This window comes from Ahaetulla prasina, chromosome 4, assembly GCF_028640845.1.
Source record: "Ahaetulla prasina isolate Xishuangbanna chromosome 4, ASM2864084v1, whole genome shotgun sequence".
Taxonomy (NCBI): domain Eukaryota; kingdom Metazoa; phylum Chordata; class Lepidosauria; order Squamata; family Colubridae; genus Ahaetulla; species Ahaetulla prasina.
In genome coordinates, this window is record NC_080542.1 from 53,691,766 (window position 1) to 53,716,586 (window position 24,821).

Below are 24,821 nucleotides of genomic sequence, written 5' to 3' on the forward strand. Positions count from 1 at the left end.
AAGCCCCCACCAACACAGGACACACCCCAGCCAATCAGAGCACAGAAAACCCCATCCAATCAGAGCACAGCCAAGCTCCCACCCAATCAGTTCAAACCCCCACTAGCAGTTAAAAGGAAGAAACAGCTGCGATCACACATTGCTCCCAGAAGCACGAAGCTGAAGCCTGAAGATGACGAATGAGACTTCGTCGAAACGTCGCCAAGACACTTCCAATTTTACACGGGAGAAAACCCGAACAACCAAAGACCTATATATATATATATATATATATATATATATATATATAGTCACAACATTATATATAAGCATCACATAAAAATATTATATAGTATATAAACATATATATGAGGTAATATAAGGAAGTGTAAACATATATATATATAAGAAGAAAAAAAGAAAAGAAAGAAACAAGCAAGCAATAGGACAGGAACGGTAGGCACTTTTGTGCTCTTATGTATGTATTAGATAATATATATGTATAAGCATGAATTGAATACATAAAATGAATACAATTAAAGGGAACATTAGGACAGGGACAGTAGGCATGCTGGTGCTCTTATGCATGTCCCTTACAGACCACTTAGGAATGGGATGAGGTCAACAGTAGCCAGTCTAAGGTTAACATTTTGGGGGTTTTGGGATGAAACCACAGAGTGAGGTAGTGGATTCCAGGCATTGACACTCTGTTGCTGAAGTCATATTTTCTGCAATCAAATTTGGTGCGGTTTACCTTAAGTTTGAATCTATTGTGTGCTTGTGTATTGTTGTGGTTGAAGCTGAAGTAGTCATTGATAGGTAGGACATTATAGCAGATGATTTTATGAGCTATGCTTAGGTCATACCGAAGGCGGCATAGTTCTAAATTTTCTAAGCCCAAAATTTCAAGTCTGGTGGCATAAGGTATTTTGTTGCGAGCAGAGAGTGGAGGACTTTTCTTGTGAAATATTTCTGGACGCGTTCAATTGTATTAGTGTCTGATATGCAGTGCGGGCTCCAGGCAGACGAGTTGTATTTGAGAATTGGTCTAGCAAATGTTTTGTATGCTCTGGTTATTAATGTAATATTATCGGAGAAGAAGCTACACAAGATTAGGTTTACAACCCTTAATGCATTTTTGGCAATGTTGTTACAGTGGGCTTTGGCACTTAGATCATTTGATATGAGTACTCCAAGATCCTTGACAGAGCGAGGGTCATTTACAAGGTCATGTCCACTCAGTTTGTATTTTATGTTCTGATTCCTTTTGCCAATGTGTAAGACAGAGCATTTGTTGGTTGAGATTTGGAGTTGCCAATTTTTTGACCATTCCAACACAAAGTCAAGGTCTTTTTGAAGGATAGCAGCAATGTTGTTGGTGTTAAATAGTTTTACATCATTGGCGAAGAGAACGTAGTTACTTATAATATGATCCAAAGGTTATTTATAACCTTTATAGAGGGAGCCCCTCGTGGCTCCCGTATGACACCAATCCTGCGCAGGCTGCACTGGCTACCTGTGGCCTTCCGGGTGCGCTTCAAGGTTTTGGTAACCACCTTCAAAGCGCTCCATGGCATAGGGCCGGGTTATTTACGGGACCGCCTACTGCTACCAAATACCTCTCACCGACCCGTGCGCTCTCACAGAGAGGGACTCCTCAGGGTGCCGTCAGCTAGGCAGTGTCGTCTGGCGACGCCCAGGGGAAGGGCCTTCTCTGTGGGGGCTCCCACCCTCTGGAACGAACTCCCCCCAGGACTCCGTCAACTTCCGGACCTCCGAACCTTCCGTCGCGAGCTCAAGACACATTTATTCATCTGTGCAAGACTGGCTTAGATTTTAAATTTATAGGGGTTTTAAATTGGTTTTAATATTTATATTTCTATTTTTAATAATTGGGCATTAGAATAAGTTTTTTAATGATTATTTTAATTTGTATATAAATGTTTTATACGCCTGTGAACCGCCCTGAATCCTTCGGGAGATAGGGCGGTATACAAATATGAATAATAAATAAATAAAAATAAATAAATAAATATATATAGTATGAAGAGTGTTGGTCCTAGAATGCTGCCTTGGGGAATACCATTATTAACAGGTGCAGGATTTGATAGGGCGCTCCCTATTTTGACCACTTGTTGTCTGTTTAACAACATCCAAATATGGAGGGGTCCGGAGATGCCATAGGATTTTAGTTTTAGAATTAGTTTGTCATGTACCACTGAATCAAAGGCACATCATAAAATTAATCAACTTCCTCTTTTTCTGCATTGATGGTTGGAGCATAAACTTGAATGACTGAAGGGTTGGTCACAATGTCTTATCAACGTTATTCTGTCATTGATTGCATTGTAATCAAGTACTGCTCTTGCTATATCTTTCCTAATTATGAAAGAAAGATTTTCATAAGTAATAATGTCTTGAGTAATAAAACAGTGTAACCTAAATGAAAAAGTCCAATCCCATCTCAATTCATTACTGCCTAAGATGTCAATTTGTACGCAGTCATATTTCACTATGTTGAGTTTTCCCATGTTAGTGCTTCTTAGATTCCATGTTCCTGCTGTAGTCCTGTCTTTGCAGGTACAGATTTTTTTTTCCTGAATGGAAACTTGATGTCCCAAAGATTTAATCTAACCACATAATAAGCACCATTAGTACTCTGAAAGATCCTCAGCTGTTCCTGAGTAGCAGGTTGAGTGCCATCCAATCTGAGGGACCCATCACATAGCATTATATCATCAGGCATTTTATATATTCTATCCATATGGCTTTCTTTGTAAAAATACAGAAGTGATTTACTATTGCCTTCTCTCATGCAATATGAATTGATGCCTTTGCCATTGTCACTAAAGTGACCATCTGCCTCTCATTTTTAAAAGTAAAACTGAGCTGAACCATATGAATTTCATTAGTAATCCTAACATCCATTTTCAAAAACAAATTGGGAAAAAGCAAATCCTAAATGAGAAGCTCTTTAAAAGCTATTCTCAACATACTATCTGTAAATGTGGGCAACAAATTATTCTAAAATAGAGGGAACTTTTTAAACCAGCTCGATGATTAATGTAAATAACAAAATTTAAGAGCCGTGGTGGCACAACGGTTAGAATGCAGTACTGCAGGCTACTTCTGCTGCCTGCTGGCTGCCTGCAATTTGGCAGTTCGAATCTCACCAACTCAACGTTGACTCATCCTTCCATCCTTCCGAGGTCAGTAAAATGAGAACCTAGATCCATGATAGCAAACCTATGGCACATATGCCATAGGTGGCATGCAGAGCCATATTGGTGGGCACACAAGCTCAGCTCTGGTGGGCATGTGCATGCCAGCCAGCTGATTTTTGGGCCTTCTGGGCCCACTGGATGTCAGAAAACATGTTGTTTCCGACATCCGGAGGACCTCCAGGCGGGGTGGAGGCCTGATTTTTTGCTCTCCCCAGACTCCAGAGGCTTTCTAGGAGCCTTGGGAGGGCAAAAATGGCCTCCCCCCCGAGGCCCTCCAGAGGCCAGAAACGGCCCATTTCCTGCCTTCTGGAACATGGGAAAGAGGGGTGGGGAAGGCCATTTTCGCCCTCCCCAGGCTCCTAGAAAGCCTCTGGAGCCTGGGGAGAGCAAAAAATGGGCCTACCGGGCCCACTGTGCCATTGCGTGCCAAAAACGGGAGGAGCATGGGGGGGTCACGCGCGCATGCGCAGGGGCGAGGCGCATAGAATTATGTGTGTGGGCATGCGCTTGTACAACCCCTCGCCTTCCCCCCACTTGGCACGTGATGGCAAAAAAGTTAGGCATCACTGACCTAGATTGTTGGGGACAATATGCTGACTCTGTAAACTGCTTTGAGAGGGTTGTAAAGCGTTGTGAAGTGGTATGTAAGTATAAGTGCTATTGCTATAAACAAATCTGGAATTTGGCAAGCATTGTTTGTTCTGTATTATAATAAATTTTAATTTTAAAGTCCTTCATATGTAAAATCCTTTTATAGTGCATAATAATTTTTTACCATTGACAAGGGTTTGTAAAATTTTTGTTTGTAACACCGAAAGTGATCCTGCAGTCATGCTGCTTTTGAGGATAATGCCAGAATGCTTAACTGTTAATAATTTATCAGTACCAGATTATAAAGTAGTGGGCAAGAATTTGAATTCCAGAAGCTCTTTTTCAAGCAGAATGACAAAGCAGGAGCAGGGGCAAGATAGCAAATTTAGCTGACTAAGCTGTGTTTTTTGGTTGGTAGATTGGCTGTCTGTCTGTCTTGCTTTTAGTTTCTCTGTCTGTTCTCAAGCCATGTCAATCCCATTTTATTAATGGGATTGTATGTGGCACCATTATTCTTTTTCCATTCCTTGATTATCACAAACACAAACAAAATTGTAGATACTGGTATTTTAAAAGGAATTTAGACTATCTATGGGTAATATTCCTGTCTGCCTCCTTCCATAGTCATAGATGGGTGCAGTGAATAACCAGTTCCTAGGAAGCAATAATGAAAGCTATTACATTTTGATCATATTAATAAAGTTTTTGAAAGCTTCTAGCTGATCATGGTATAATGATCTGAAGTAGATGGGCTGTTGTGGGAAAAGGGCTCTTTAAGTAAAGAACCAAACATTTGGAGAAAGTTGCAACAAAGTATTATTGATTAGCATGCCCAGGTAAGTCCTCACTGGATTCCAAAGCCCACAAGATTATATACTTTCTGAAAACGATGCATAGGACTTAAAAAGCAATATAAATTATAACATGACCTTTACAGTAACAATATAAAGTCTAATGCATGGAATAAAACTTTAAAAATAAATAGTATCTGCTATTGTGCCCATATATTCTTTCCCTTCACAACTTGTTTTTTGTTATCTGTCTTCTACCACTCCAGGGTCCTCTAGCAGTCTAGTTTTCCTGATCTAATATACACTTCAAACTTATGTGTGTAAAGTAGAACGTTATTTGTCCCTCACATGGACATTTCACTTAATGTAGCAAGGTTCTTAAATTTCTTATGAACATGCAATCTTTTAATGAAAACTATTTAGCAATTAACATGTCTAATAAATCCAAATGATTGATATTTTCACAAAATATAAGGGTTCTTTTATAGGTAAGAAGCAAAACTAGAAAGAAATCAAAGAAGTTTTATATTTTAAAAAATCAGGAGATAATTTTATGAATCAGTTAAAAAATAAATAACTAAATTAGAATTCTATATATTTTCCAAATAACAAAAAGTATAAACAGAAACATTTATTTATGGAGCTCTATTCTGTCCTAATTTCATTAAGAAGAAAATCATTATAAAATAATTTAAATATTTAGGTATGTAATCTTATTTTAAAAAAGACAACCTGATTTATTAAAAAGTAAACTCTACGTCATGGACCTCTTTGTAAAGAGTTCTACTTTTTCTGGAAAGAGCTTAGTATGTAACTAGCCTGAAGGAATTTCCATCCACAGCACAGCATATGTATTAACCTGTAGGATGCCCATACCTTCATATCTTCATACCTTCACACACACACACACACACACACACACACACACACACACACACACACACACACAATCACCTTTATGGATTACTGTCTTGTCGTGGTGAAGGGGATTGCATAGCTCAATGTAGCTATGAGCTATGCCATGCAGGGGCACCCAAGATGGACAGATCATAGTAGAGAGTTCTGACAAAACATGATCCACTGGAGAAGGACATGGCAACTCCAGTATCTTTGCCATGAAAACCCCATGGATTGTACCAAAAGAAAAAAAAGATATGACACCAGAAGATGAGCCCCTCAAGTTGGATGGACCTCTTTGTAAAGAGTTCTACCTTTTCTGGAAAGAACTTAGTATGCAACTAGCCTGAAGGAATTCCCATTCACAGCACAGCATATGTTGGCAAATTTGAATTTTTTTTGTTTTAAATGGAACTTTTTTCAAATATTAAATTGAAATGGTTGGGGAGAATTTTTATTAGCTTTTGGCATGAAATATTCTCTTTCTCTAATGAAGAAATAAAGGAGATAAAATTCTGCTGTTCTCTAGCAGGGCTTTAACGTCTTCAGAGGCTCCAATATTATAACTTTCAAAAAATAAGTAGAATTTGAATAAAAATCAGATTACTTTCCAAGAGATCCTTGGTGCTCTTTGAGCTTGATTGTTCTTTTGCAGATGTTTCATTATCCAAACTAGGTAACATCATCAGTGATAGCACCGATGTCAATGTCATTATCAGAGGGCACCAAGGACTCCTCATTTCAACCATTACCTACAAATATTCTTTTTTATTGATAAGTTAATTTCTAAACATAATTAAACAAAACTTACAGAATGCTAAATAACAGAGTTGGAGTAATCTAAACCCTGGTCAAGCAGCAGACCCTATACTGTTCCAGACAAATGGCTGTCCAATCGCTTCTTGAAAACCTCCATTTATGGAGCACCCACAACTTCTGGAGGCAAACTGTTCCATTGATTAATTGTTCTCACTGACAGGAAATTTCTCCTTAAGTCTAGGTTGGATTTCTCCTTGATAAGTTTCATATTTTTTTTAATTCTGTATTCGGAGAATAAAGTTGCTTTGAAGAATAATGTGATCCCCTTTTCTCTTTAACAGCCCCTTAAATATTGAAAAACTGCTATCATCTCATCCCTAGTCTTTTTCTTCCATACACTGTTCATCATATACTGTATTTTAGCCTCCAACTCCCTAATCATCTTTGTTGCTCTTCTCTGCATTCTTTCTAGAGTCTCAACATCTTTTTTGTATTGTGGTAACCAAAAGTGGATGCAGTATTCCAAGTGGGTTCTTATCAGTACAATATAAAGCAGTACTAGCACTTCATGTGATCTTGATATTATCCTTCTGTTGATGCAGCTTAGGCTTGGCTGTTTTGGAAGCTGCAGAAAATTGCTGCCTCGTATTTAAGTGGTTGTCCACTAGGACTTCTAGATCTCTCTCACAGACACTACTGTTAAGCCAGATACCCCCTATTCCTGAGATAGTGAACCTATGTCATGTGTGTCACAGGTGGCACGTGGAACCATATCGGTAGGCATTTAAGCGTTGCCCTAGCTAAGCTCCAGTACGCATGTGTGTGCTGGGCAGCTGATTTTCAGGCCTTCTGGGCCCACTGGAAGTCAGGAAACAGGCTGTTTCCGGCTTCCGGAGGCCTCTGTGGGAGGTGGGGAAGGCCATTTTCGCCCTTCCCAGGCTCCAAGAAAGTCTCTAGAGACTGGAGAGGGCAAAAAACAGGCCTACTGGGCCCACCATGCCATCACTTGCCAAAAGCAGGGGTCGCACAGGGGGGTTGCACATGCATGCGCAGGGGTGTGCGGTGCATTGAATTATGGGTGTGGGCACACACACGCATGACTCCCCCGTGCTTCTCCCAATTTTGGCACGCGATGACAAAAAGGTTAGCCATCACTGCCCTATTCTATACTTTGCATTTGGTTTAGTAAGAATTAAGTTTGTTATATCTGACCGTTTAGTTCTCTAGTTTTTGAGAAACAAAGTTGTCTGCTAATTTGATTGAAGCCTGGAAAAAAGAGACATTATTCCTTTTGTAATTTTGTGTTATAATTAAATTGAATATACTCAGCATTTAAGAGAAAATTGAAAAGTAAGGAATTAATTGCTTCTTCCCACTGCTCCTTTATTTTGATAATTCTCAAACCTATTTTAGGTATGGACTTTTAAATGCCATTCTTTCAGATCTTTGGATTCAAATTTTGCAACATTGAAAAATTCCTTGTATTTCCAGTCTCCTGGCAGAAGACCCTGAAGAGGAGGGAGATCAGTGTCGGATATGCCAAATTGCAGGAGGATCTGTAACCAATCCTCTGCTAGAACCTTGTGGATGTGGAGGAAGTCTTCGATTTGTCCATCAGGAATGTCTAAAGTCATGGCTAAAGGCTAAAATAAAGTCAGGTATGGTTACAGGTTCAAATAACAAACAAATATTACCATAAACATTTTAGACATTTCATTGCATTATTGAATAGCTCAACCATCAAGAAACTATATATATATATGTGTGACACAGACACAGACATATACACACACAGAGATATATATACATATATATCCCCTTTATGGATTACTGTCTTGTCGTGGTGAAGGGGCTTGCATAGTTCAATGAAGCTATGAGCTATGCCATGCAGGGCCACCAAGAAGGAAGGAAATGGCAACCCACTCCAATATCTTTGCCATTAAAACTCCATGGACTGTACCAAAAGAAAAAAAGTTATGACACCAAAAGATGAGCCCCTCAGTGTGGAAGGTGTCCAATATGTTACTGAGGAAGAGCAGAGGGCTAGTACTAATAGCGCCAGAAAGAATGAAGCAACTGGTCCAAAGTCGAAAGGATGCTCAGCTGTGGATGTATCTGGTGGTGAAAGGAAAGTCCGATGCTGCAAAGATCTTTTCTCCATAGGAACCTGGAATGTAAGATCCGTGAATCAAGGCAAGCTGGATGTGGTCAAACAAGAGATGAAAAGACTGAACATCAACATCTTAGGAATCAGTGAACTAAAATAGACAGGAATGGGTGAATTTAATTCAGATGACCATCAGGTATAATACTGTGGGCAAGAATCCCTCAGAAGAAATGGAGTAGCCTTCATAGTCAATAAAATAATAGGAAAAGCAATACTGGGATACAATCCCCAAAATTACAGAATGATCTCAGTTCGAATCCAAGGCAAACCATTCAATATCACAGTAGTCCAAGTCTATGCCCCAACCACTGGTGCTGAAGAGGATGAAATTGACTGGTTCTATGAAGCCCTACAGCACCATATAGAATTAACACCAAAAAATGATGTCCTTTTCATCATGGGGGATTGGAATGCTAAAGTAGGAAGTCAAAAGATAACTGGAATAATAGGCAAGTTCTCTGGTGCGCTGCTTAGAGAGTCCAAGCAGTGGGTTTAATCTCGTCTGATTGGCCAGAGACTGAGTTAAAATTTGTATAGATGCACCTACTTCCCTCTTGGAGCTCCAATTTATTTATTTATTTATTTATTTATTTATTTATTTATTTTATTTACATTTATATCCCGCCTTTCTCCGAAGACTCAGGGCGGCTTACAGTGTATAAGGCAATAGTCTCATTCTATTTGTATATTTACAAAGTCAACTTATTGCCCCCCCAACAATCTGGGTCCTCATTTTACCTACCTTATAAAGGATGGAAGGCTGAGTCAACCTTGGGCCGGGCTTGAACCTGCAATAATTGCAGGCTGCTGTGTTTTAATAACAGGCTTCTTACAGCCTGAGCTATCACGGCCCAGTTTATTAACTCAGTCAGCCAAGAGAGGCATGATCTTTTCTTCGCTCCACTGCTTGGACTTTCTAACCAACTAATTTTACCGTTAGCTACCTTTTCCATCAAGTTTGAATTTCTGTACCTTCATTTACCTTCCAATGGTGACTGCAGCTTTGGGGTGGGTTTTTTTGCCCCTGCGCCATTCAGCTGAGCCGCAGGGATTCAAGCGGCGACTCTTTGATCCTGCAACCTGTTAGCAACCCAGAGAATTGAAGACATGCTTCCGTGAATCTTTTCTTCACTCGGGGCTGCAGCGCTAATTGCTGTGGTGTCGGCTTACTAATAGCGACAAATTTACAGGGTTTTTGAAATTGTGGACTGGCAGCCCAGCGTTTTGCAGGAATGCTAACCCATTTCAGCCCCTTTGCTGCGGCGCGGCGGGCCGTTTATTGGCCAGGTGCCATTTTTGCTCAGCTAGTTTCGGGATGCGTGAAGGTTTTATGGCATCGACCCAATGATTTATCATCCACAATAGCCCCTTAAGTCTAACTGCAGCTGCTTAATGGATCGTGGTGTTGATTCGGCGCCATTTTCAATGGATCATTTCCTTGACTTTCGGAGTTGTTTTGGCGCCATTTCTGGGGCTCTTGTGACCGCCACCATTTTGTGATTGCCTTTCTTGCCATCTGATACCAAGGGCACGCGAAGGGACCGTAATGTTGGCCCTGTGCCGGATAGGAATTTATCTCTGGCGCCTTAGAACTGTGGTGTCAGTTCTGCACCTCAGGCCATTCTAGCGCTTAATTTCGCCAGAATATCAGCGCATTTTGGCCGTGGTGTTGGCCTATCGCTTTTATTATTCTCCAGGACTTCCTGTCACACTCTGAGTCCCTGTGTCGCACAACGGGCTGTGGTGTCAGCTTGGCATCTATCTGCCCCTGAGTGGTCATTGGCCTTTCAGTTCAGCCTGCGCATTCAGAACTGTGGTGCTGGTTTCTGCGCTTTGACTTCAGGACAGGATCCATGGTGCCTGATACCTTGTCCCTTTCATTGCACAGCCTTGCTAGGCGTTGAAGCAATTCCTTTGACTTCCGCCTTTTAATTGAGGTGCCTGATCTTCTATCATGTGTCTAAGCTGTGGTGTCGGTCTCTACGTGTATATTGGTTCACTGAATTATTCCATCTGCTACCCTTGCTGCTGTACAGTAGTTTGTTTTGATCCTCTACATTGATTGTGGCTTGCGCAATGGCTTCTCACAGTCGTTTGCCATCTTGTACTTCATCTCATGCATCTGTAGCATTCTCGCACAGATTCGGCAGATCTACTACCAAGAGGGCTCATACTAGGCCGCAGTCATCTGTCCCAGCCTCCTCTCAGCAGCATCTGAGAAAGATGCCCAAAGACGACAATGTGCTCTGGAAAAACAATTTATTCTAGCATAAAAACGGGCATCTTGAGCCATAATTTCTGTTCCCCCTGAAGAAAGCGGGGTGTCCACTGATTGATTCAGAGCAGGGCCTAGCAACTAGCAGCCATTACCTCCACAGCCCGGCTGGTCCCCTAATGTTTCACTTGTACACCAGCCCTCAACAGGTTCCTGAACCAGGGCCTCTCGTAGATGTTCCAGGCCACCTATACACCCACCATGGCGGAGCTCCGCCAGGAGGAAGCCAAGTTGTTCACTTTCTCAGGAAATGTCTGCATTGATCACACAGACAATTGCTAGGAGCATTGACACTGCTCTCACTCAACGGGGCATTGTTGGCCCACCTCAAGCGGCTCCGCCCCCTTCGTGGGCCATTCCACCCTCCCACCTAGGGGACAAAGAGGACAGATATGAGAGGCATTCTCCCTTGTCTTCGCAATATTCTGATATGTCATATGTCTGTGATGAGGAGATGACGGACTAAATCTTTCGGATGACGAAAGGTCACTTCTGACAGACCTCCTACTATGGGTCTCTTCCGCCATGACCTTTTTCATTCCCTACTGTACAAGTCCAAGACCACGGCCAACATGGGAGATCTTATTGGACAACGGGAAGGTTCCACAGATCCTCCCGATCCCACTGCTCTTCTGTTTACTGAACTGGTCACAGAATAGGAGGCTATCCCATCCCCCAGGCTCTTCATGGATGTTATCCAATGCCAATGGAACCAACTAGGTTCTGTCACGGCTCCCAGTCGCATAGACCAGAGGAGGTTTATGGTAGAGCAAGACCTTGAGGAACTGCTAAAACTTAATAAATCAGGTTGTCTTTTTTAAAAATAAGATTACCTACTTAAATATATAAATTATTTTATAATGATTTTCTTCTTAATGAAATTAGGACAGAATAGACCTTCATAAATAAATGTTTCTGTTTCTGTTTAAACTTTTGTTATTCGGAAAATATATAGAATTCCAATTTAGTTGTTTATTTTTTAACTGATTCATAAAATCTATCTGCAAGGATCTGTGTACCTTTTACCCCAACAGAGTGGTGCTCCACCTGGACCCCACGTTTATCCCAAAAGTCAACTCCTGGTTCCACAGGGCCCAGGGGGTTATTCTTCCTGACTTTTGTCCACAACCCAAACATCACCAGAAATGATAATGGCATTCCTTAGATGTCCGCAGGGCTCTGTGCAAATACATCAGTCGGACAGCGTCTTTACATTGACCTGAATGATTATTCGTCTCCTTCCAGCCTAGTTCCCTGGGGACTAAAGTGTCTCCTTCCACCATCAGTCACTGGCTCAAAGCCTGCATATCAATGGCCTATGATCAGAAGTCCAGGCCTCGGCCATCTCACATCACAGCCCACTCGATGAGAAGCGCAGCCATCTCAGCAGCATGGGCCACTCAGGCCTCCATATTTGAGATCTGTTGAGCGGCTACCTGGACATTGCCCTCGCCATTCATCTGCAACTACCGGATTGACAAGTTCACTTCTGCCGAGGCTGCTTTTGGGTGGAGAGTGCTACAGCAAGTTCTTCCAACGGACCGGACCCTGGACACCTCCATTTCCCGCCCTAGGGATACTTAGCTTGGGTATATCCCATTGCTTGGACTCTCTAAGCAGCGCACCAGAGAAAGAACATTGTACTCACATGAATGTTCGTTCTGAGTGCACTGCGTGAGAGTCCAAACCCTCCCTTTTTTCACAATCTGTGAGGGTGGGTCCAGGGTCTGGAGGCGATTTTCTTCTTTAACATTACAGGTTTCATCCTCTCCTGATCCAGACCTCGTTAATAAACTGGAGCTCCAAGAGGGAAGGAGGCATATCTATGCAAATTTTAACTCAGTCTCTGGCCAATCAGATGAGATTAAACCCATTGCTTGGATTCTCACACAGTGCACCCAGAACAAACATTCACGTGAGTACAATGTTCTTTTGGCCTTGGAGTACAAAATGAAGCAGGGCACAGGTTGATATAATTTTGTCAAGCGAATACGATGGTCATAGCAAACACTCTTTCCCAACAACCGAAGAGATGACTCTACATATGGACATCACCAGATGGTCAACACAGAAATCAGATTGACTATGTGCTGTGCAGCCAAAGATGGAGAAGCTCTATACAATAAGTAAAAACAAGACCAGGCGCTGACTGTGACTCAGATCATGAGATACTCGTTGCAAAATTTAGGCTTAAATTGAAGAAAGTATGGAAAAGCACTAGGCCACTCAGATATGAACTAAATCATTTCTCTGATGGTTCTCAATAAATAAAACTAAATAAATAAATAAAATAAAATAAATAAATAAAACTAAATAAATAAATAAAATAAATAAATAAAAATAAAACTCTGATAGTTGAGGTGACAAATAGATTTAGGGAATTAGATCTGATAGACAAAGTACCTGAAGAACTATGGACAGAAGTTCACAACATTGTACAAGAGATAGCCACTAAAACCATCCCAAAGAAAAAGAAATGCAAAAAAGCAAAATGGCTGTCTGAGGAAGCTTTGCAAATAGCTGAGGAAAGAAGGGAAGTGAAAGGCAAGAGAGAAAGAGAAAGGTAGATCCAACTGAATGCAGAATTCCAGAGAATAGCTAAAAGAGATAAGAATGCTTTCTTAAATGAACAGTAGAAAGAAATCAAAGAAACAATAGAATAGGGAGGACAGAGATCTCCTTAAGAAAATTGGAGATATGAAGGGAATGTTTCATGCAAAGATGGGTATGATAAAGGACCAAAATGGCAGGGACCTAACAGAGGCAGAAGAGATTAAGAAGAGGTGGCAAAATTACACAGAAGAACTATACAAGGACGAACTTAACATACCTGATAACCAAGATGGGGTGGTCACTGACCTAGAGCTAGACATCCTAGAATGTGAAGCCAAATGGGCCTTAGGAAATCTGAGCAACAACAAAGCTAGTTGAAGGTGATAGTATTCTAGTCAATCTATTCAAAATCTTAAAAGACGATGCAGTAAAAGTGCTATACTCAATTTGCCAGCAAATATGGAAAACTCAACAATGGCACAGGATTGGAAAAGGTCAGTTTACATTCCAATTCCAAAGAAAGGCAATGCCAAAGAACGTTCAAACTATTGCTCCATTGCACTCATATCACATGCTAGTAAAGTTATGCTCAAAATCCTACAATCTAGGCTCCAGCAGTATGTGGATCGAGAACTACCAAAAGTACAGGCAGGATTTTGAGGAGGCACAGGAACTAAAGATCAAATTGCCAACATACGCTGGATCATGGAGAAAGCTAGGGAGTTCCAGAAAAATCTCTACTTCTGCTTCATTGACAATGCTAAAGCCTTTGATTGTGTGGAACACAACAAATTGTGGCAAGTTCTTAAAGAGATAGGAATACCAGACCATCTAATTTGTCTCTTGAGAAACCTATATGCGGCACCTGGAGGAAGCACCTGGAGGAAGCTGTCTATCTAGACCCGTTCCAGTCCGGCTTCCGACCCGGTTACAGCACGACCCGGTTACAGCACGGAGACGGCTTTGGTCGCGTTGGTGGATGACCTCTGGAGGGCCAGGGACAGGGGTTGTTCCTCTGCCTTGGTCCTATTAGATCTCTCAGTGGCTTTTGATACCATCGACCATGATATCCTGCTGCGCCGGTTGGAGGGATTGGGAGTGGGAGGCACCGTTTATCGGTGGTTATCCTCCTATCTCTCCGACCGGTCGCAGACGGTGTTGACAGGGGGGCAGAGGTCGTCCTCGAGGTGCCTCACTTGTGGGGTACCTCAGGGGTCGATTCTCTTGCCTACCCTGTTCAACATCTACATGAAGCCGCTGGGTGAGGTCATCAGTGGTTTCGGGGTGAGTTATCATCTGTACGCTGATGATACTCAGCTGTACTTTTCCACCCCGGACCACCCCAACGAAGCGGTCGAAGTGCTGTCCCGGTGCCTGGAAGCCGTATGGGTCTGGATGGGGAGAAACAGACTCAAGCTCAATCCCTCCAAGACGGAGTGGCTGTGGATGCCGGCACCCTGGTACAGTCAGCTGCACCCGCAGCTGACTGTTGAGCAGTTAGTGGCCCCAAAGGAGGTGGTTCGCAACTTGGGCGTCCTCCTGGATGGTCGGCTGTCCTTTGATGAACATCTGGCGGCCGTCACCAGGAGGGCCTTTTACCAAGTTCGCTTGGTTCGCCAGTTGCGTTCCTTCCTTGACCGGGATGCCTTATGCACGGTCACTCACGCTCTGGTTACGTCTCGGCTGGATTATTGCAATGCTCTCTACATGGGGCTGCCCTTGAGGTGCACCCGGAGGCTGCAGTTAGTCCAGAATGCAGCTGCGCGAGTGGTAATGGGAGCCGTTCGTGGCTCCCACGTAACACCACTGCTCCGTAGTCTGCACTGGCTTCCTGTAGTCTTTCGGGTGCGCTTCAAGATCTTGGTTACCACCTTTAAAGCACTCCATGGCTTAGGACCCGGGTACTTACGAGACCGCCTGCTGTTACCTTATGCCTCCCATCGACCCGTACGCTCTCACAGAGAGGGCCTTCTCAGGGTGCCGTCCGCCAAACAATGTCGGCTGGCGGCCCCCAGGAGTAGGGCCTTCTCTGTGGGAGCACCGACGCTCTGGAACGAACTCCCCCCTGGCTTACCTCAAGTGCCTGATCTTCGGACCTTTTGTGGTGAGCTAAAAACATATTTATTCATTCAAGCAGGACTGGCATAAATAGTTTGATTTTAAATTGGGGTTTTAGTAATATTTTAAATTTTTAAATTTTTTAAATTATCGGCCGTTTAGTAATAGTTCATTTTAAATTCTTTTAATTGTAAATATTCTGTATTTTATTTTGGCTGTACACCGCCCTGAGTCCTTCGGGAGAAGGGCGGTATAAAAATTTAATTAAATAAATAAATAAATAAATAAATATGCGTGTCAAGAAGCAACAGTGAGATCTGGACATGGAAACACTGATTGGTTCTAAATTGGGAAAGGAGTCTGGCAAGGCTGTATACTGTTGCCCTGCCTATTTAACTTATATGCAGAGCACATCATGAAAAAGGCGGGGCTAGATGAATCAAAAGTTGGAATTTATTTTTTTTATTTACATTTATATCCCGCCCTTCTCTGAAGACTCAGGGTGGCTTACATTGTGTAAGGCAATAGTTTCATCCTATTTGTATATTTATATACAAAGTCAACTTATTGCCCCAACAACAATCTGGGTCCTCATTTTACCTACCTTATAAAGGATGGAAGGCTGAGTCAACCTTGGGCCTGGTGGGACTCGAGCCTGCAGTAATTGCAAGCAGCTGTATTTAATAACAGGCTATCTTACAGCCTGAGCCACCCATGGCCCGTAATTAAGATTGCCGGGAGAAATATCAACAACCTCAGATATGCAGATGACACAACTCTAATGGCAGAAAGTGAAGAGGAACTAAAGAGCCTTTTGATGCGGGTGAAGAAGGAGAGTGCAAAAGTTGGCTTGAAACTCAACATTAAGAAAACTAAGATCATGGCATCTGGCCCTCTCAATTCCTGGCAAATAGATGGGAAAGAAATGGAGGTAGTGGCAGATTTTAATTTTCTGGGCTCCAAGATCACCGCAGATGGGGGCCTGCAGCCAAGAAATTAAAAAATGCTTGCTCCTGGGGAGGAACGCAAAGCTGGACAGCATACTAAAAAGCAGAGACATCATGCTACCAACAAAAGTGCGTGTAGTCAAGGCTATGGTTTCCCAATTGCAATATATGGCTGTGAAAGTTGGACCATAAGAAAGGCTGAGTGCCAAAGAATTGAGGCCTTTGAACTCTGGTGCTGGAGAAGACTGCAAGGCAAACAAACAAGTCAGTCCTAGAGGAGATCAACCCTGACTGCTCTTTAGAAGGCCAGATCCTGAAGATGAAACTGAAATACTTTGGCCACCTAATGAGAAAGAAGGACTCACTGGAGAAGAGCCTAATGCTGGGAAAGATTGAGGGCAAAAGAAGATAGGGACAACAGAGAATGAGGTGGCTGGATGGAGTCACTGAAGCAGTAGGTGTGAGCTTAAATGAACTCCAGAGGATAGTAGAGGACAGGAAGGCCTTGAAGAACGTTGTCTATGGGGTTGCATTGGTTCGGACACAATTTCACAACTAACAACAGCAAACATATATATATAAGATGCACCTACTTTTTTTGGGGGGGGGGGGGCAGGAAATAAAATCTGCCTCTGCCTCCTAGCAATTTGCCTCCTTGCAGCAAACAGCGGAGGTCTGCACAGCAATAGGCAATAGCAATTCCTACAGCCTGAAACACCTGAGGGTTGGGAGGCCAATCCAACCGACAATCAGCTGCTTGTGTTAATCAGGCTGTGCTGAAGCTGAAACAGGCTGTTTGCTTTTTGATGCAAGGAGGTAAATTGCTGAGAGGCAGAGGCTAAAGGGTGGGGGCCGGCAGGTGGGCAGGGCTACATTCAGTGTATAAGACGCACCCAAATTTTCACCCTCTTTTAGTGAGGGAAAAAATGCATCCTATATGCCGAAAAATACAGTGTGTGTGTGTGTGTGTGTGTGTGTGTGTGTGTGTGTGTGTGTGTGTATGATCATCACCATTTCAGCCATTGTCTATCCATTGCAGGATGAAACACACACATATATACAGTATGATGGAAATTTTATGTGTGTTTGTATGTGTGTATATTTACAGTATACATGTGTGTGTGTGTGTGTGTGTGTGTGTGTGTGTGTGTGTGTGTGTGTGTGTAAGTGTGTATATACCCTGTTTTCCCCAAAATAAGACATCCCCTGATAATAAGCCCAATCAGGCTTTTGAGCACATGTCAATTAGGTCTAGTGCTTATTTCAGGATTCAAAAAAATATAAGACAGGGTCTTACAGTATTTTTGGGGAAACACGGTATGTGTATGTGTATGTGTATGTGTATGTGTATGTGTATGTATACACCATGTGCACAATTATTAGGCAAGTGAGTATTTTGACCATATCATCCTATGTGTGCATATTTTCCACATCCTAGCTGTATAAACTTAAATGCTTACTGGATATAAGCATATCAGGTGATTTATATTTGTGTAATGAGAGAGGGTGTGGCCTAAGGAGATCAATACCCTATATCAAGGTGTGCATAATTATTAGGCACTTTTCTCTTTTCCTCAGGCAAAATGGGCTAAAAAAGAGATTTAACTGACTGAAAAGTCAAAAATTGCAAAGTCTTTCAGAGGGATGTAGCACTCTTGAAATTCCTAAGATATTGGGGTGTGATCACAGAACCATCAAATGTTTTGTTGCAAATAATCAACAGGGATGCAAGAAACTTATTGAGAAAAAAAGATGCACTTTAACTGCCAAAGATTTGAGAAGAATCAAACGTGAAGCTACCAGGAGCCCATTATCCTCCTGTGCTGTCATATTTCATAACTGCAACCTACCTGGAGTGCCCAGAAGTACAAGGTGTTCAGTGCTCAAAGACATGGCCAAGGTGAGGAAGGCTGAATCCGACCACCACTGAACAAGACACAAAAGTTGAAATGGCAAGACTGGGCCAAGAAATATCTGAAGTCAGATTTTTCAAAGATTTTATGGACTGATGAGATGAGAGTGACTCTTGATGAACCAGATGGATGGATCCGTGGCTGGATCAGTAATGGGCACAGAGCTTCACTTTGTCTCAGATGCCAGTAGAGTGGAAGTGATGTACTGGCACGGGCTGGTATTACTGAAGATGAACTAATTGGACCTTTTCGGGCTGAAGATAGACTCAAAATCAACTCCCGAACCTACTGCCAGTTTTTAGAAGACACTTTCTTCAAGCAATGGTACAGGAAAAAGTCTGCATCTTTCAAGAAGACCATGATTTTTATGCAGGACAAAGCTCCATCACATGCATTAAAGTACTCTACTGCGTGGCTAGCCAGTAAAGGCCTTAAAAGATGAAAAAATAATGAGATGGTCCCCTTCCTCACCTGGCACTATTGAGAAGTTATGGGCCCTTCTTAAATGGGAGATTTATGGTGAAGGAAACCTTTCTGAACAGTGTCTGGGAGGCTATGGTTGCTGCTGCACAAAAAGTTGATAGTCAACAGATCAAGAAACTGACAGACTCCATGAAGGGAAGGTTTGTCATTGAAACTGTCACTGATTTTTTTTAATGTCAGAATTGTTTGTTGGAAATTTTGAGTTGTTTATTTATTATTCTCACTTTAACAGATGAAAATAAATGAGTGAGATGGGAAAATTTCATTTATCATTTAGTTGCATAATAATTCTGCACACTAATAGTTGCCCAATAATTGTGCACACATAAATATTCTCCTACGAAAGCCATAACCTCACTTTTACTTTCTAAGTATTCAGGTTTGAGGTTTATTAATAATTTGGATTGACTGAGAGCACTGTAGTTGCTCAATAATAAAATTAATCCTCCAAAATACAGCTTCCCTAATAATTGTGCATACAGTGTATATATATGTATATGTGTGTGTGTGTGTGTGTGTGTGTGTGTGTGTTGGGGGGTTTTATGTGTATAAAAAGAAAAAAATGAAGCAAGAACAAGTGAGGTATGTATTAGACTTACATATAATAAAATTCCGCATACGCATTTTCAATATATTGTAATAATTATAATAATTCATGGCTAATCTTAACTAGGTATGGATTAGCTACAGATATTTTGATTTTATTTTTTATTGATTAGTTAGTCCAAACTTAGACTGCAGGTTAAGTTCAATATGCATGCTTAAGTAAATCTGCTTAAAGCACATCAACTAATTATTTTTGGTCCACACACTTCCATTATTGAGCTTAATCACATCTACTGTGTTTATCTGATAGGAAGATACTTTAAATTTTAGACCACACTGTGATTTCCTACATCAATCTGCAAAATTAATTAATGGACCTTATAATGCATAATTTCACATTATCACATTTGATAAATAAATGATCTAAATTCACAGTAATTATTTTTTTATATTTTATATCTTATAACAGTAAGATATTTTTTAAATATCTGCAGTTTTTGGCACCTGCAATCTACCTTTTATTCACCCAATTTCCCAGCACTCTGCAATATTCTTATCATATGTGATTGTTCTCTTCCTTTATATTATTTTTCCTTTATATTATTATTATTTTCTTCACAGCAAAAATAAACAAGTGCAAAGCAGAGAACTTTGCATCCATTCCTCCAATTTCCCAGAAACCCTAGAGATCTTCTTAGGAAGATCTCCTTTCATTCTTAGGAATCAAGAGTAAGCTCACAACGTTCTGTTGTAAATGTTTGGCCAAAGTATTGTCCTTGAATAAGAAAGTAAAGCAGCTACGCTAACTGGCTTGTAGAATAGAATAGAATAGAATAGAATAGAATAGAATAGAATAGAATAGAATAGAATAGAATTTTTTATTGGCCAAGTGTGATTGGACACACAAGGAATTTGTCTTTGGTGTGTATGCTCTCAGTGTACATAAAAAGACAAGATACACTTGTCAAGAATCACAAGGCACAACACCCAGTGACAGTGATACGGTACAATGTAGAGGCAGTGCTAGAACTTTATAAGGCATTATTATGACATCAACGTCTGCTATGTAGTTGTGATATGTGTGTGTGTCCATAAAGAAAAGAAACCTGAAATGGATAAATAGATGGCCCTCAAATTAGAGGGATATATGTTAAAGAAGGATATTTGTATATAAATAAATAAAATCTATAATCCATGGATACTAAGAGAATGGAAGTACTTCTCAAAGAAGCAGAAATCCCTACTTTTTTGATAATATTTACTAATTTACTTATTATTATCTCTACTTTCTGGATGTTTGCTAATAATGTAGTTCTTCTGTCTATATATTTCTTGTAATGCACAGATATATGAACACATTAAGGAAAGATAGAAGCTTTCAGGTTTTTATAGTAGTTTATTCATTGTGGTGTCTGTGTATCACATACATGGACTTTACATATGCTCAGAATTATTACCAGAAACCTATATATCTGAGGTGATCTTTAGATAGGATTCTCAACTCCACTTTTGCATGACTAGATATTCCATTCCCTCCTTTTGTGTGTGTGTGTGTGTTTTATTTTACTCCTGCAGTAGCTGCATTGTTCTTTACACAGTTGAACAGCTAACTGGAACCTTTTTATTGTTGGTCATTTCATTGTCATTTTGTTCTTCAACAAATTTCTATTTTAGTTTTTATTTTGTTTTCTTGGGAAACCACTAGTAAAAGAAAACTGAAGGTTGCAGGTACCGGTTTCAGACTTCCCATATTAGGATATGAGCAACTTTTGATATGAACATACTAAGCAACTTTTTATATATGCTCAAAATGTGCAATAAATTGCCTCTGACACAAAAGCATTATATTTCCCTATTAATATAAGTAAGATCCAATTTGATGTAATGGTTAAGGCATTAGTCTAGATATTTTATTTATTTATTTTATTTTTATTTATTTATTTTGTCATAACAATATATGTAGGTATCATACAAAAAGATTATATAATATATAAACACATATATGGGTAAATATAAGGAGGTATAAGCATATATATATAACCGCCCTGAGTCCTTTGGGAGATAGGGCGGTATATAAGTTTAAATAATAAATAAATAAATAATAAAAATATGTATATAGGAAGAAGAAAAGAAAAACAATAGGACAGGAATGGTAGGCACGTTTGTGCGCTTATGCACGCCCCTTATGGTCCTCTTAGGAATGGGGTGAGGTCAATAGTAGACAGTTTTTGGTTGAAGATTTTAGGATTATGGGAAGAGACCACAGAGTCAGGTAAAGTATTCCAAGCACTGATGATTCTGTTACAGAAGTCATATTTTCTGCAATCTAGATTAAAGCGGTTGACATTAAGTTTAAATCTATTGGTTGCTCTAGTATTATTGCAATTGAAGCTGAAATAGTCTTTAACAGGAAGGACATTACAATAGATGATTCTGTGAGTTAAACTTAGGTCTTGTCGTAGGCGACGGAGTTCCAAGTTTTCTAAGCCTAGGATTTCAAGTCTGGTGGGATAAGGTAATATATTCGGAGACCAAGAGTTCTAGTCCCACCTTGGGCATAAAGCCACCTGGGTGACCTGGGATCAGTCATTTTCTCAGTCAATGGCAATGGCAAATCAGTTCCAAAATCTTGCCAAGGAAACTGGAGGGACCTGCCCAAATAGCTCCAAATATTTGAAAGCACACACCCATATTATCTGTACATTTCAAGCATGTTTCAGTTGCCCAGAGTTACTGTGTGGTAAGATAAATTTTATAAATAAATAAATGTCTTGTAGGCTGTAAACTGGACATCAATATGTTAACATCACTAAACAAAATACTAATTCTATAATGTGATTGTGACTACAAAATTGTATATACAGCTATCAACTGATCAAATTCGTGGTATAATTAGACAGTATATTAAACTAATCTCCAGTAAATATGAGGTGGTTTAGTGGCTAAGACGCTGAGCTTGTTGATTGAAAAGTCGGCAGTTCAGCGGTTCGAATCCCTAGTGCCGCGTAACGGGATGAGCTCCCGTTACTTGTCCCAGCTTCTGCCAACCTAGCAGTTCGAAAGCACGTAAAAAATGCAAGTAGAAAAATAGGGATCACCTTTGGTGGGAAGGTAACAGCGTTCCGTGCGCCTTTGGCATTGAGTCATGCCGGCCACATGACCACAGAGACGTCTTCGGACAGTGCTGGCTCTTCGGCTTTGAAACGGAGATGAGCACCGCCCCCTAGAGTCGGGAACAACTAGCACGTATGTGCAAGGGGAACCCTTACCTTTACTTTTATCAGTAAATATATCTTGCAAATAAGATAACAAAAAATATTTGTGTTCATTAGGTGCTGAGCTTGGTGCAGTGAAAACCTGTGAACTGTGTAAGCAGACTCTCACTGTAGATCTGGATGATTTTAATGTGAATGACTACTACAGGAATCACCAACAGTCTCGGGTAAGAAATCAGCTACTCTGATAAATCCATCCTTTATTGAAGAAAGAAAATATCTTTTGATTATCTTCCTTGATGAAAATTATATGAAACTGGAGATTCTACCTATACTTAGAAATCCAAAGTTTGTATCTTCTATCTTCTTGGCTATTGCTGTTATTTGCTGCTTTATGATTTCCAGTGCTTCTTTAATCTTCCTTGTTTCTAAATGGTATTTCTTGATTAGGCATTCTTTGGTGTTCTTCACCTTTTTTTCCATCTGTTCTAGCTAATTTGCAACCAATCTCAGCTTGCTAATCTTATTTTCTAGCCTGATCTTCCATTTTGATGGTGCATCCCTTGGTTTTCAGTTATGACAGCATCTGTGTGATTTGTTATTGGTTTGTTTCTTATAGTGAGTGGGTGCTTATATTTGATATTGCAATAGTGGCATCTTGCAATGGTTATGCTGCTTCTTTGGAACAAATTTCAACGCAGAAAACCTTATTCTATTGGTTTTGTGCTGTTCTACATGCTCAATTAGTCTTTGTCCAATTCTTCTACTTTAGTTAGAATTAGTTACTTCTTTGCTCTTTCTGAGGTAATGGAGAGGTGTTCCTCAAACCTTTCAGAGGTGCTGTCCCAAAAGTTACTTCATGTGAGATAAAATTGCTCTCTAGATATCAGTTGAGATTGTGGCTACTGTTATAGCCTCTCTGCTGCATGATGATCTCCCTGTCTGAACTCCTTGACTCCATTTCTGGGGGGCAGTGAAGTTTCCCAAGTCTTCTCTGTGGATGGTTCTGAGGCTATTTGCCACCGTGACAGCCATGAGTGTAACCCAGGTCATCCCAGGGCAGTATGAGACATTGGTCACTACCTGTTTTCAGTTTGAAGCAGTGGCAATTGATCAGGAATTGGAAGAACTGTCTGTGGTTCCCATGTCATGGTCAAATCATGCCCTGATAACCAAGAGATTTTTTAATGTATATTATTCCCCACTGCAGGGAGACAGAATCTATTTCATTGGTCCACTAGTGGCAATAAAGGGGTCCAGATAGATTCCATAGGAAGCTGGGGCTTATTCAGAATAACAGAATAACAGAGTTGGAAGATAACTTGGAGGTCTTCTAGTCCAACCTCCTGCTCAGGCAGGAAACCCTACACTATTTCAGATAAATAGTTGTCCAATCTCTTCTTAAAAACTTCCAGTGTTGGAGCATGCACAACTTTTGGAGGCAAGTTGTTCCACTGATTAATTGTTCTAACTATCAAGAAATTTCTCTTTAGTTCTAGTTTGCTTCTCTCCTTGATTATTTTCCATCCATTGGTTCTTTCTCCTGCCTTCAGGTGCTTTGGAGAATAGCTTAAATACCTCTTCTTTGTGGCAGCCCATGAGATATTGGAACACTGTTAATCATGTCCTTCTTCTCTTGTCGTTCTTTTCATTAAACTAGACATACCCAATTCCAACAATCATTCTTTATATGTTTTCGCCTCCAGTCCCCTAATCATCTTTTTTGCTCTTTTCTGCACTCTTTCTGGAGTCTCAAAATTTTTTTTTATATCGTGGCAACCAAACTGGATGCAGTATTCCAAGTGTGGTCTTGCCATGGCATTATAAAGTGGTATTGATGCTTCATGTGATCTTGATTCTATCCCTCTGCATACTTTCCTCCATGTAGATGCAGTTCCATTGAGGACTACATGTTGAATGCAGTTGGTCAGCCAGATATGAACCCATCTGGTAGTGATGATGTCTAACTCACATTTTTTCTATCTTATCAAGTAGTATGTTATGATCTATTTTATCAAATACCTCAATGAAACCCAAGGAAATTATATCCACAGCATTCTTCTGGTCCACTAATTTTGTCACTTTGTCAAAGAATGCAAAAAGATTTGTTCGGCATGATCTGTTTTTGAGAAACCCAGGTTGGCTTTTGGTATGACTTTGTTTCCCTCTAGGTGTTTGCTGACTCATTGCTTGATTATCTTTCCCAGAATCTTCCCAGGAATTGAGATCAGTCTGACAGGACTATAGTTTCCTGGATCTATTTTTCCCTTTTTTTGAAGATCGGAACTACATTAGCTCTTTTCCAGTCCTTTGGTAGTTCCCCGGTGCTCTAGGATCTTTGAAAGATACAGTTCAGTGGTTCTGAGATCATGTCTGCCAGTTCCTTCAGAACCTTGGGGTTTAATCCATCTGGTCCTGGTGAG

The 24,821-nt window shown here is 40.7% G+C and overlaps 1 protein-coding gene across 4 annotated transcripts in view; it reads left to right on the forward strand.

Annotated features, from left to right (window-relative positions):
• MARCHF10 (membrane associated ring-CH-type finger 10) overlaps positions 1 to 24,821 on the forward strand; it is a 171,043-nt gene that overhangs the window by 132,464 nt on the left and 13,758 nt on the right. For all 4 annotated transcript variants that reach the window (XM_058179553.1, XM_058179552.1, XM_058179554.1 and 1 more), the window contains 2 exons: positions 7,733 to 7,899; positions 22,516 to 22,625. In XM_058179553.1, the coding sequence (XP_058035536.1) occupies positions 7,733 to 7,899; positions 22,516 to 22,625 (277 nt within the window). The remainder of the gene's footprint in view (positions 1 to 7,732; positions 7,900 to 22,515; positions 22,626 to 24,821) is intronic.